The sequence below is a fragment of the Ascaphus truei genome, chromosome 3 (genome assembly GCF_040206685.1).
Source record: "Ascaphus truei isolate aAscTru1 chromosome 3, aAscTru1.hap1, whole genome shotgun sequence".
Lineage (NCBI taxonomy): Eukaryota > Metazoa > Chordata > Amphibia > Anura > Ascaphidae > Ascaphus > Ascaphus truei.
The window spans coordinates 322,235,353-322,249,278 of record NC_134485.1 but is presented as its reverse complement, the minus strand read 5'-3'; the positions used below and the strand labels follow the sequence as shown (position 1 = coordinate 322,249,278).

Sequence of the window (13,926 nt, the reverse complement as noted above, 5' to 3'; positions counted from 1 at the left end):
GACCTTAAGCTCCTACAAGCATGCACTTTTTAACTTCTATGTCCCTTTATACGACTCGTGTGATCTTCATAAGATCTGTATTTGTTATACCATGTTATTTTATACATCTCTACATCTCCCTGCGCTGCAGGACATGTCAGCCTACAGCAAATATATTGGACGTAATATAATGAAGACGGTTTACCCATGGACGGGGGAGGCGAACGCCGATTTCCTGAGACCATGTCTCCCAAACCCGAGGTGTTGCCACTCCTCCTGGAACACATACAGTGTTTGATTATTAGTTGGAATAACCGTATCTCGCATACGGGGCCCAAATCGCAGGGTGATCTGCCGCTGACCTTGCCTTCTGCTCCTGTTTCAGTCGAATGGCCTCTAGCCTCTGGGGGCTCGGGATAAAGACGATGTCCCCCCCTTCTTTCACTAGCCGCCCGATCCACCAGTCATTGTTGTATTTCTGTAAGACAGGTATAAGGCTGATGCAGAATGCTGCACGTAGAGCCCTGCGGCAGTCTGAGGGGGATCTACGTATAAACGCCATGGAGCTGCAATTATGGGCCAGAAACGGTGCATCGTATGTATCAAAGCAAAATATCCAATGGAAATCAATATGATTTTTTCCCTTCCTACACACGGTGCAATCTTTGTGCCTCGGAATTGCACCACTTTTGTCTCGATCCATAGACCCCTCGGTAGCTTTCTGGGGGCTATGAGCAAAGACAGTCGGTAGCTCACCAGTCACCCTCAGCTAATCATAGTGATAAATCCCAGTACATCTGCGTGGAAGCAGCATTTGCAAGGTACTCGTTACTCATGTGTGCGTTCATTTGTAGAGAAGACATTAAAAGTAACCACAAACAGGTTGCACACAGATAACATCCCCTGATACTCTCACAGGGAAAGCTTACTTCAATCCCGATTATTTCCTCAAAGCCTAAACCAGGGGTGCGCAAGCTGGCAGGCGTGACATTTTCTATGGGGGGAGCCGAACCGAGCCCTCGCGCTTACAGAGCCCTGCGCTCTTCCCCACAACATTTAAACTGATTGCCGGGGGAGGGCGCAGGGCCTCTGTAACCGCCTCTTACCTTCTATTCCGCTTATCCTCCTGCATCTTCTGATATCGACACCGCTTCGCCATGACAACGTGGCGTCAAATGATGACACGTTGCCATGACAGAGCGACACCACATAACGCTGCAACGTCGCTTTCCCATAACAACACGACGTCAGAAGACAGTAAGAGGGCGGGGGAGGGCGGGCACGACATAAAAATAATGGCGTGTGTGCTGAGCACGCGCGTTCTATGTGAAACTTCTTTGCGTTTTGTCACTCAAAACTCTTTTATTCAATCAAAATCATAAAAATCAAAATACAATTTCATTGACAAAACCCAAATATGTTTAACTTAGTACGCGCGTGCTTGGCACACACCACATTTTTTTTTAGTAATTTTGCCCATTCCGTAATTTAGCTCAACATAAAATACAATACTGTCATGTGAAACTCCTATGGTGGCAAACACTGCATGTATATACAGGCAGTCCTCGGTTATCCGACACAATGCGTTACTCAAAATGGCGTTGTAAAGCGAAACACGTTTTCCCATAGGAACACTGTTTAAATGAAAGGTTCCGTTCCTGAAGGCATTTTTAATACTAAAATACACCAAATAGTTTATGCAGGCAATAAGATACGCAGCACACACATAAATTATATAGTGTATATACTGTATTATATATATAATATAACAAAATAAATCATATATTAGATAGTATAATATAATATAGTATAATATAATATTATATAGTATAATATTATATATATACGCTCTTACGACGCTTTGCAACAATGTTTATGTGAATGTGTATATATATATACACACATACACAACGTTGCAAAGCGTCGTAAGAGCGTTGGATAAGCCATTTTGGCGTTGTAAAAATGAATATAGGTATGCATTGCATAGCGTTGGATAAGCCATTCGTTCTAAAGCGAAGCGTTGTAAAACGAGGACTGCCTGTATTATAGTAAATACATCTGTTGTGTGCCCTTTGGAGCATACACATCCAGAAAAGAAAATGCTTGTTTTATTAACCAAATGTACACCATTGTTTTACAGCCATGTAATGATATTATTGGGAGTATTAAAAGTAAATGGGAGTTATATATTTGGTTTGTTTACTTTATTTTGGTGCTGCTGCCTTTTCTTTACAGAGTTTATATGGGAAATGTGGCATCTCTGGCAGGTTCAGCACACACCTTAGTACATATATTTGTGCATTTTGAGGGTTAATGTTGCAGTTTGAGCGCCTTTATGTTTCCTCCTGAATGAGATGCTCATCAAAATCTTTAAGCAAAGCGATGGATTTTACACATTAAATCTGTGGTGGCATTTACGGTCATACGATAAAAACAGAAGAACGTGATAAATATTAATGTGATTTAGAGATGCTGACTGACGTCTGATGGGTGGAGTTTGTGGTTTTGCCAGCTTCTGCGCATGTGTACTCAGTGCTGGGCATTGCTGCGCATGTGCGCAGGGTGTGCTGCTTCTGCGCATGCGCGCGGTGACTGCTGAGCCGAATCTGCGCATGCACGATGCGCCAGTCGCTTCCGTGCATGCGCAATGCGCCGGCCGCTTCTGTGTGATGAGATGGCCACGGCTGCATCTGCGCATGCGCACTGCGGCAGCCATTTCTGTGCATGCACGGCTAGCACCATACAATTGCACTTCCGTTACACATTTTCGTACCCCTTCACAGACATTTTTCCCTGTGAAAATGTACTAGGTGCCATCAATGAAGTTTCACTTCAAACGTTTGCGCACCCCTGGCCTAAACTTCAATACAAAACAAATATTTCTTAAAGATGCCATTTGGACTACTTTTTAATGTTCAGTTTCTCTCTTTCAATCATTTCGAGCACAATCGCACAGTGAGGCTGGGGAGGGGAAAATGATGTAAAGCAGCCCAGTAAAAACAGAATATGAAGCACTGGTTGTGTTTTCCTTGGGCACAATAGGATCTCTATAATCAGATAAAATCGGTTCGGTGTTTTCCTTGGATTGTACAATTACATTCTTTATCTGAAGATGGTGGAATAACAACCCAACTAGAAGGAGAGGCAGAGGCTGGTCTGGGTACTGCAGGATTAGGGAGACATTTCTGACGTCCCTTCCTGGTCTTTGGGCGAGCCACGGGGACTGTGTATAGCTATAGCAGTGTCCCTGCTTGCTGCCGGAACCATCATTCAGCACCAGTGCCTATTGTCGCCGCTATGTACTCACCAATGTTTTTTAATTTGTAAGATGGGATATTTTCTTCTTCCTTGATAAACGTTATTATTATACTTACCTCGGTGCGCTTGTCTCTTTCCTCCATGTTTGTATAAATGTACATTTATGAGGGGGTTAGAAGAAGGAATCTGAGCTGGGAAAAGGCTGAGGCTTTGCATTCTAAATGCAATGCTTGTCTATGCCTAGCAATAAATAATACATCTGTGCTATGGGAAAACTAAAATGCACAGGTAGAGTGGCTAGTTAAAGTGCTTTGGTCTTGAGAGCATGTTTGTATTGTAGGTTCAACATCAGCCGTTAACACGTCATCCGGTGTTACATCAAGCAAGTCACTTTATCTGCCTCTTCTTAGGGTTGTCAACTATCACACGATTTGTAGGACTATCATGGATTCTGGGGGAATGTCATAGTTCATGGGATGTGGGATGGGACTACCAAGACATTAGCAGACTGAATATACACAGAAGGAGTGAGGATGTTGGGACAGAGAAGGGAGAGGGCAGTTCATCCAGGCTATAGAGATGACAGAATATTGGCTGCACAAGAAAGTACTGAAGCCACCAATCACCACCGTCTCATGTCCCCTATACATGTGTCCGTCTTCCTTCTTCCATTGCTTGAGAGTGGTTAACACTACAGACATATTGGCACACTACATTATGTTTGCTCTCACCTCTTTGATATGTAGAAAATCTTTGGCTTCAAAGTTAATAGCAGCTCCCTGAACTGGACACTCCTCATCCAGCGCTCCACAGTAACTGACATTGGTTCTCACGGCGAATGCTACTGGCTTGAGCTGTGAGAAAACAATAGAGCCATTAGGTACAGTTCTATATTAAAAAAACCCTAATGGTACCTTGTCTGTTTCCAGGAGACCCGAACTGTTAGAAAAGGGGGAAAAGATCTCTACTTAGTTTTCACCTGGTATACAGATGCTGTCAGAAAAGAAAGGAGAGACCCTTTAGTAATACAGACACCCCACCTTCTTCTTCGGAATGGGACAACTTGCCGCAGCCAAGTCGCTGCCACTGAGGGCGACTCACCGCCGGCCGTCTCGCTGCTAAGGTAAGTTATTAAGCGGTTAGCTTTAGGGATTTTTGGGTAAGGGCTCCGATTATGGGTTTTAAGGCAAGGCGTTAGGGGTTTTAGGGTAAGGGGTTAAGATTTTTAGAGTTAACAGGTTAGGGTAAATACTTAATGTTATGGGGCTTTCAGGCTAAAGGGCGTCAACGAGCTCCCATCGGCGGCTGATCGATCGTGGCGAGTTGGATGCGGCAAGTCGTCCTAGACTTACCTTCTTTCAATACAAGTAACATTTTCTTTAGAAAAAGTAGTGAATATCAAATGTCATAAATGAGAAACTAGTGATGCTTCGTACTCCCTACCCCTCCACCATGCCAGTTCAACCACTAAATAAACTGGTTAATTCACTGATTTGTTGTGTTTAGGGCCAAAGGTTGTTTTCTTTAGCACTGTCTGGGTAAAGAAGCATCACATATCCATGTACAATCCTATGAAAAGATATCTGTACTGCTGCCTAGACTATAGCTGCTCTCATCCATGTCTTCCTCAAGGGATCTCCTTCAGTTATCAGGAGTCAGCCATTATACTGTAAGAATAATAAGGCATGCAATGGATCTATAGACTGTCTGCGATGATGATATTCCCATAGGACCGTCTCGCTGTCACTTTATCCATGACCTTTGGGAAGACATGACCAACCAAATGTGATCCTTACATGCTCTAGAGAGACCAACAGAGGCCCTGAATACTGCAGGCACATTGGATCTTTTTATTGCGCGAGTTGCGCAGAAATATCACGCATGTGGGAGATCTCTGACGCCCATGTACTGTACAGCTAAAAATATGGAGAACACTCACGTCGGTTTGACAATTTCACTATCTACAACAAATGCTGGAACTCTGCTGTTCAATCATGGAAATTGCTGTTAATGATTGTTAACGACTATCCCTTTTGTGGATATCATGATGACTATTGGTGGTATTAAGCACTGATTTTTGAGATACATAATTATCTGTGCATCTCTTTACTGACAGAGGGTTGTGAAATGCCATTATAATTCATGAGGCCCTTTAGGAATTCTTGCTTTCTTTACATATAAACATTTTCAAAAATAGAGTTTTGACCCATTATTTATTTTGTGTGATCCCTCCAAAGAAAGTATTTTGAGAAGCATGCAAAATAATCTTCAAATATTCAGCATTTTGTGTGTTGGGCAGGCCTGTCAAACACATGGTCTAAGAAGCTTTGCTATGCAGCCTGGAGGTTGAGCTGGAGGGAAGGAGGGAGTTGTTTGGCTTGGAGGAGGGGAGAGAGATAGGTGAGGGAAGGGAGAAAGACAGATGTGAGGGGAAAGAGAGAGATGTGAGGGGAGAGAGAGAGGGAGAGAGAGGGTTTGTGAGAGAGAGGGTGTGAGAGAGAGAGGGTGTGAGAGAGAGGATGGGAGAGAGGTGTGTGAGAGAGAGAGGTGTGAGAAGAGAGAGAGAGGTGTGTGAGAGAGAGAGAGGTGTGTGTGTGAGAGAGAGAGAGAGAGAGAGAGGTGTGAGAGAGAGAGGTGAGAGAGAGAGAGGTGTGTGAGAGAGAGAGAGAGGTGTGAGAGAGAGAGAGAGGGAGAGAGGTGTGTGAGAGAGAGAGGTGTAAGAGAGAGAGAGAGGAGAGAGAGGTGTGAGAGAGAGAGGTGTGAGGGAGAGAGAGGTGTGAGAGAGAGAGAGGTGTGTGAGAGAGGTGTGAGAGAGAGGTATGAGAGAGAGGTGTGCGAGAGAGAGAGAGGTGTGCAAGAGAGAGAGGTGTGCGAGAGAGAGATGTGCGAGAGAGAGCGGTGTGCGAGAGAGAGAGCGGTGTGCGAGAGAGAGAGGTGCGAGAGAGAGAGGTGTGCGAGAGAGAGAGAGGTGTGAGAGAGAGGTGTGAGAGAGAGAGGTGTGCGAGAGAGAGAGGTGTGCGAGAGAGAGGTGTGCGAGAGAGAGGTGTGCGAGAGAGGTGTGCGAGAAAGAGAAAGGTGTGCGAGAGAGAGAAAGGTGTGCGAGAGAGAGAGGTGTGCGAGAGAGGTGTGAGAGAGAGAGGTGTGTGAGAGAGGTGTGAGAGAGAGAGAGGTGTGTGAGAGAGAGAGGTGTGAGAGAGAGGTGGGGGAAGAGTGAGGGGATGGGGAGAGTGGAGATGGGGAGAGATTAGGGGGAGTAAAGAGGTGAAGGGGAAGAGAGAGGTGAAGGGGGAGGGGAGAGAGAGTGAGGGGGGAGAAAGGGGATATACAGAGAGAGGTGGGGGGGAGAGTGAGGGAATGGGTCAGAGAGAGGGGGGATAGGGGAGAGAGTGTGAGGGGGGTTATAGTGACTATGCAAGTCAATTAGGCCATAGGTTACTGTCTTTTTCCCCTTCCGCCCCTCTGAATATGCGGCCCGTGTGTTGCAGTCGGATTTAAGAATTGCCCCCAACCTATTCTGAGTTTGACAGGCCTGGTGTTGGGAGCCTGGGTATGTTTTCGTGCTATACTAATGGCGTTACCCTGGCCCGCTCGAGCTGTTGCTGAGCCTGCCTCTCCACCTCGCGGCGGGCAGTTTCCCGATCCTCCTCCAGGGACACGTCGGAGTCTAACGATGGGCGGCTCGTGTAGGAATCAGCTGAACCCTGCAACAGAAGACAGGTCCTGACTGGGGAGACTTATCATTTATGCATCAACACAAACTAATTGTGACTGGGGAGAATCAGTCGTATTACAGTAAAACAAGATCATATTTCTCTTTTAACTCTAAGTTTCATGTTAAACGCTAGCAGGGAGTTGTATCAAGAAAATGCAACTTGCTCCTTAACAGGATACAACAATTGTGCTTTCATTTGTCCTGGGGACAACTAAATGAATACACTTCTTCAGTTTTTTGGACACTGATTTCTTAGGTATATAGACAAACCCCACTGATTTAATTGATGCAAATAAGGGGCCTATTAATTAAATCCAATAAATTGCGTACTTGCCCCGCACTTCCTGTCCATCTAATACTTTTTAAAAACTACAGGGGGGCTTAACAAAAACTTGTTTGTGGAGGAGTGAAGACTGTGACTATAATGTCCATATATTCGAGGGTGCTGAGTCGTAAGACATCCCATCTAGTCATAAGCTGCATGGCGTTGTATGGCTTAGCAAGGCTTAGTAAATGTAGGCCTTAATGCTTATTTCATGATTTAAAAGAATTACAAAACAATCCCCAATGTAGCATACATTGAAATAAAACACAGGGGCCGGGCCGCATCTCAGCGTCAGTGTGCTGCACACCTGATCAGCAAGGAGGTTAACTGAGCTGAATATTTTGTTGCCCAAACCTACGATACTGAGCTCTGACGGCTCCGAGCTTTACAGTACAGAAGCCTCACATACAAACATCACATAAAGAACGAGCTGGCATCCAAGCCTTTTTCACGGACGACCTACTCGATGATAACAATGTTGCACAAATGTATCCTAAAATCTAGCCATGAATTCCTTATATTTGCTTTATGCTTCCAGTGGAAAAAAAATGCTTACATTGTAATATGAAAGGGTTTTGCATTGGTGTAAATTTACAGTTTTCTGCAAGGTCAGGCTATTTCCCAAGCTTTACAATGAAGCTGTAAAACAGCCCTTGCAATTTCAGCACAAGTAGTATGTTGAAAGCCCTCAGTGGACATATATTTTTGGCGTCACTCTCCTGTCTATGCAGTATTAATCACAGAACTCTGAGGCCACATACAGTAGTGAGCACCACAAGAGGCCGCAGTGTGGTGGTGGTATGGTATTTACTGAGCGTTATACAATTGTTGCCGATATCAAGGGCTCAGCGCAACCACAGCGAAATGGGATATTTGGCTGCGACCAAATCATCACCAGTGCTCCACCGCCAGGACTACTCACCGCTGGTCACCTTTGCGCTGGTCCCTTCGCTGCCATCTTGAAATGTCCTTGGATCTTCCTAGCTGCTAGGGCACCTTACGCGGCCGCCGCTTAGACTGCATGTGTGAGTGCGCCTGTGCCCACGGGAAATGTTAAAATGTGTCCTGGCTGCTGGCAGCCACACTGAGTGCCCCTGCTGGTGTGCACGCATGGGCGCGCTCCACCCACAAATGCAGTCGGAGCGGCGGCCGCGCCAGGTGCCCTGTAGCTGGGGAGATCCAAGGGCATTTTAAGATGCCGGAAGGCGGCGAGGTGACAGGCGGCGTGTAGTACTGATGGTGGAGCACTGGTGGTGTTTTGATCGTGGTCAAAATGACCATGGCCAAAACGTCCTAGACCACAACCACAGCTCTCAGAAAACCACAACTGTTACCAGAACAGAAGAGGACTTCCTAACCCCAGTGGGCATGTCCAGATTATGTGCTGACAGCAATATGCTGGCGAGATATAAATAAATACATAATAATAAATAATAGCAGTCACATGCCCATAGAGACAGAGCAGCAGTGCAATTCTACAGGACACCGTCCAGAACTGGGTGACACCTTTAGGCACATCCTCTTTAAGGTGTCTTACACCATCGTATGATGTTTTATAGCACCACAGCCGTCAACTTCTATTCAAGTTAATTGGAGTTTTAACGTCCATTCGGGTGTGTTAACAAATAACAGCTTGGTGACTGTGGGGTAGTGAGCTGAGAGACAGGGAAAAGGGAGACCAAAAAGCGCACCAGCACAAACGGAGCAGGAAAAAACCAGAACAAAAAAATTATTAAAAGGGCACTTTAATGTGGCAAAAGACCCATCCAATGCATTTCGAACGTCGCAGCTGCGACGCTGCGACGTTCGAAATGCATTGGATGGGTCTTTTGCCACATTAAAGTGCCCTTTTAATAATTTTTTTGTTCTGGTTTTTTCCTGCTCCGTTTGTGCTGGTGCGCTTTTTGGTCTCCCTTTTCCCTGTATTGCATTGAGTAGCTGCACAGCCTGCCTGCCTGCCCTACCAGGATGTGAGTATTTGCATATTTTTCAGGGGAACCTGCCAATGAGACATATGGTGAGTGGGTTGCACCACACACCACCTGTCTTCAGGAGGATAGTACCCATTATATGACACAATAGGTACTATATCAATTGTTAGTACCCTGGTACAGTGGTCTGGCTTATTAGCATTTTGAGATATACCTGCATTTGAGCGCTTCAGCTATTTTCCATATAGTGAGCTGAGAGAGTCTCGCTCATCTTCATCCCAAGAACTCTCTTGCACACATGGGATCAGTGGTCACACCATATACTTCTCTTAAATATGCCTCTTGAAAATGGATCGATAGGTTGAGAGTTATCATGATAACTATCTTCCCATCTGCTGCTTTGCGCTACAAGGTTAGAAAGCCTGTAATTTTCAAGTGCCTGTTCGTGTCACACACACTCACTCATTTGCCCTCAGGCTTCTTTTCCTGCGGTATCTCTCACGGTTTAGAGAGCAACTGAAGAGGAAATATGAATATGGCTGCCAGATGCAAGAAATAAATTGGGCTCTCCTTGATCTGGTTGGGAGCAAATGCTTATGTCCTAATATCTGCTCTAGCACCGTGCCGGCCAGGAGCTGCTTTGCTATGTGACTTCATGGCAACCATACAACTCCACCCTATTACATCACTGTCATTCTTTATTTATATATTGCACATATTTCTCAGGAGCACAAAAACATTAATAACACAATCACTGTAGTGCACGCGCAGTCCCTTAGGGGTCAACACTGTAGTTAGTACACATGCAGGATTTTTAACTTCTCCAATATAATGAGCATGATGTTGTATTATACTGTGGATTAAAAGATGCATTATCCTTGCTGCATTTGCACTACAAACGTTCAGCATTTTTTTGCTGCCCAATGCCCCAGGCGATCACACAGAATCCAATAATATTCCTGTAGAAATCCCTTAGAGAAATCCATCCTTTCTTTGCTTAAAGCGTTATTGAGTTTTTGCTCTGCCTTCTCTCTTACGGGATCTATTAAGCAGAGATACAGCAATTCCCACAGTGCAAGGCTTTTGCTGTCTTTGTTTTCTGGTGTTCAGCTACATTTAAATAACCCAAAGCAGAAACTATTGAAAGGCACACTCTCTATACTTTAAAAAAAATAGTCCTCCTTACATTTTCAAGGTATCCCCTACACATTCTTGCATATCCATCTTAAATGCACTTGCACCCAAGTGGGCGAAACCCCCCAGAATATCTAAGTGCTCTGTTCAGTTAGAATTCCAGCCTGATGTATTGTATTGTATGTCTTTATTTACATAACGCCAAAACTGTACTCAGCGCTTCAAAGAATACAGTACAGGGAATTATAATTATAGAATAAGTGCAGCAAAATTAGACAATAGGAAAGGAAATCCCTGCCCCGAAGAACTTAAAATCTATTTTTTTTATTTATAATATTTTACCAGGAAGTAATACATTGAGAGTTACCTCTCGTTTTCAAGTATGTCCTGGGCACAGAGTAAAACAAATAATACATGGTTACAAATACAGTTACATAAATGAACAGGGTATACATTATATACAAGACATTGCGACTACTTTCACCTGGGAGGGTGAGCCAATAAATAGGATGAGACAAGCAAGAGATTCTGTGAGAAGAAATAACAAACATAGAATATCCCTGATGCTACCCATAAAAGTGAAATTGTTTATGTCAGTAGATTTTGACGTTTTAAATATACAGGATAGTACAGTAGTGCTTACAACTGGCAAAGCTTTCATTTGGTGTGTTTAGATCAACGTTCATTTTTGTGCCATTGAACCTTTAAAGCAGCAATCTCATTTTTTTTAAGTGCTGTGGTGATTGCAATGTTAGACTTATTTGTTTGTTTGCTGGCAGCATTCATGCTGATGTTTTGAAAATGCCTCTAACAAGAATTGAAAAAAAGAATTAATGGAAAAACATTAAAAAAAATAATAATAATAATTAAATGTAAAAGAGCACCATATTTCAATCTTAAAAATAAGTAATAACACCAGGAAATATGTATCAACTATAGCTTCGCTACAATGCGCAGAAACCCTAAACATAATGTTTTAGGTCCCTAGTGCAATCGTGGATGTCTCAGGCCTGGGACATAGTGCCCCAAACAGTGCGGAGGCGCGCTGAGGCTCAGGGAAAGCGGTGCTTTCCCTGGCCTTACACAGCGCGCCGTCAAGGGGCGGGCCAGTGACGTTACGGAGCTGGTTCGCCCTCATTGGGCGAAACGCTCACGTGACCGGCCCTGCGCTCCGGCGAGCGCCAAATTTCAAAACTCCGTGAGACACACGCTTCCCCAAGCGTGCGGAATCGTGCGCGAGCCCCTGCTAAAGCCGCTCTCATTGCGGCTGCAGGGGCTCAGTGCCGAGCAGCAGCGCGCCTCAGCACGGGTCAGCGCATAAGCGCTGACCATGCCCGAGGCCTCATACTGTATATTTATTTATGGAGCGGGGGTTCTGTTACGTTTTGCTGGGCTGCCCTTTTCATGTTATTGTTTGGTCCCTATGGGGCCAAATGTGAAGTGTGTGTTTCCTGGAAGTAAGACTGGGGCTGCGGTGCTCTGAAAATCCCTCTACTCCCACCCAGAACGATGATCAAAAATGGACACATACAAGCGCAATGTAAAAGGGTTTTGGCTGCACACCACAATATAAATAAATACATACAGTTTACCGGTGCTGCTGGTTCAAGGAAGTACCTGCCAGGCAAATTCCAATGTACACTGAGGAAAAAAGAGAGATCCAGCGCTCCACGGATTTCAAGATAAATGAATGGCACAATAAATTCATTTATCTTGAAATCTGTGGAGCGCTGGATCTCTCTTTTTTCCTCACATACAAGCGCAAGCAGCGTGGATAACACGTCTACTAACTCGGTGCTATTTAGCACATATTCTACCATTCCCCGGCCTCCATCCCTTTACCTAATGAAGGCCAACTATAACTATTGTACCTATGTCAGTGGGAAAGAGTAGGGGAAAGCTACAATGCCAGAGACAGTCACTGGATGAATCTAGGAACCTTCACCTCATTATCTCTGAACAGCTGAGATTAATAGCATAACACACATAGACACACACACACAATAAATGAACACCTTCATGGCGATTGAATTTTAGGAGGCAAATTACATTGGTAGATTATTTCATTGTTGTCGCCTAAGTGGCATTGCGCCTTCAAAGTAGCTCTCAGGCCCTATTCAACATGCTGCAAAACCCTCTTCCCTTCACTTGGGAATATTGCAGCTCTATTTATTTGAATAAAGAGCCATGTTTATTAAGCAATGCTAGGACATAAGACACCGTACAGTCAAATGAATGGGCCATCAAGTGCCTTACAGCTTATCACTGTTTGGTAAATATTGTCCTAAATGTTCCCAAGCAAGGGGAAGACGGCTAGCACATTGAATAGGGGCCTAAGTCAGCACAAACCAGCTGCTTCAAATTTTGAAATGTTTTTCTCAAGCAGATCTTCCCTCAGTCAACATTACCTGGCAGCCAGCAGATTCATCTCAACGCTAATTTGATCATCTTTATTTTCAAGGCACAACCCGCCTCTTCAGAAGCAAACGTGTCTCTTCAGAGAGCTATCTCTGTATCCGTCACATTGTACTCAAGCCGAAGATCCATAACTTGGATCGAATAAGAGCTATTGTGTGTCTGCTCCCCCCGCCCCCCCCGTCACGTACAACGACTCCTCCTGAGATAATGGGCTCTCTGGAGGATTATGGGTTTGCCTCAGCAACACGGCATGTCTGGGGAATAACAGGCAAAACACTTTTGCAGCCATTAAACTTTGAGTGATAAACGGGCAGATGTCAAAATAAACTCATAAAGCAGCTTGAGCATGTCAGCCGTGGCAGACCGTCCCCATATTCCTTCCTGCTGCCACTTCCTAATGCAGACACCTGGGGGACCTTAGGCTGGGCTCTGCTTTTGGGTTCACTTCATTCTGCGACAACTCTCCCTATTTATGTGAGAGACTTCCTCATAACCAGCTGAAAAATACAGCAATTTTTTTTTTTTTTTAACTTTTCCCTGAAAATAATATATCCCTATAAACCAATGCAAGTCAATGGAAAATGAAATGAACTCTTGCATTTCCCTAGCAAATCTCCCTGATAAGGAGTTTTCAGATGTTGGTCGGTTTGGTGCACTTTTTTTTAATTAAACATTCGTAGTATTCGAAAATATTTTCACATCTGATTTCATTACAATAAAAGGCAAATGGATTTACAGTGTTACAATTAGGTTTTGTTTTTATTAATACATATTGTATTCACTTTCTTCCCATTTTCTTCGGTTACAACACATTGTAGATAGTTCACATACAATATCAGTGGGAATGGTTTACATATCAGTCAGTCTTGCATATTCACCTACCTGTTGCTTTCTCAACCACCTCTCTTTCATACTAAAACATTGCAGTGCACCTCAGGACTGGGACAACCGACTTTAGACTCTCAAAGCCGCCACCGGTCTACGTTCTTTCACGACTTCTGCTGTCTGACATTTTAATCTGGTCTGTAACTGTTCGATACGCCGATAACATATATTATTTTTAGCTGTTCATGCAATGTTAGTAAATATCAAGTATAACCTCTGTTCATTTAATGTAACCTTGTATTGTCACTATAACTCTATGCCGAGGGCATACTTGAAAACGAGAG

The 13,926-nt window shown here is 44.2% G+C and overlaps 1 protein-coding gene across 6 annotated transcripts in view; it reads right to left on the bottom strand.

Moving 5' to 3' along the window:
- The window catches only part of CACNB3 (calcium voltage-gated channel auxiliary subunit beta 3), a 199,193-nt gene that overhangs the window by 35,404 nt on the left and 149,863 nt on the right, over window positions 1-13,926 (bottom strand). For all 6 annotated transcript variants that reach the window (XM_075591223.1, XM_075591220.1, XM_075591224.1 and 3 more), the window contains 4 exons: window positions 6,816-6,938; window positions 3,969-4,091; window positions 342-457; window positions 185-255 (listed from right to left, as the gene is read on the bottom strand). In XM_075591223.1, coding sequence (XP_075447338.1) covers window positions 185-255; window positions 342-457; window positions 3,969-4,091; window positions 6,816-6,938 — 433 coding nt within the window. The remainder of the gene's footprint in view (window positions 1-184; window positions 256-341; window positions 458-3,968; window positions 4,092-6,815; window positions 6,939-13,926) is intronic.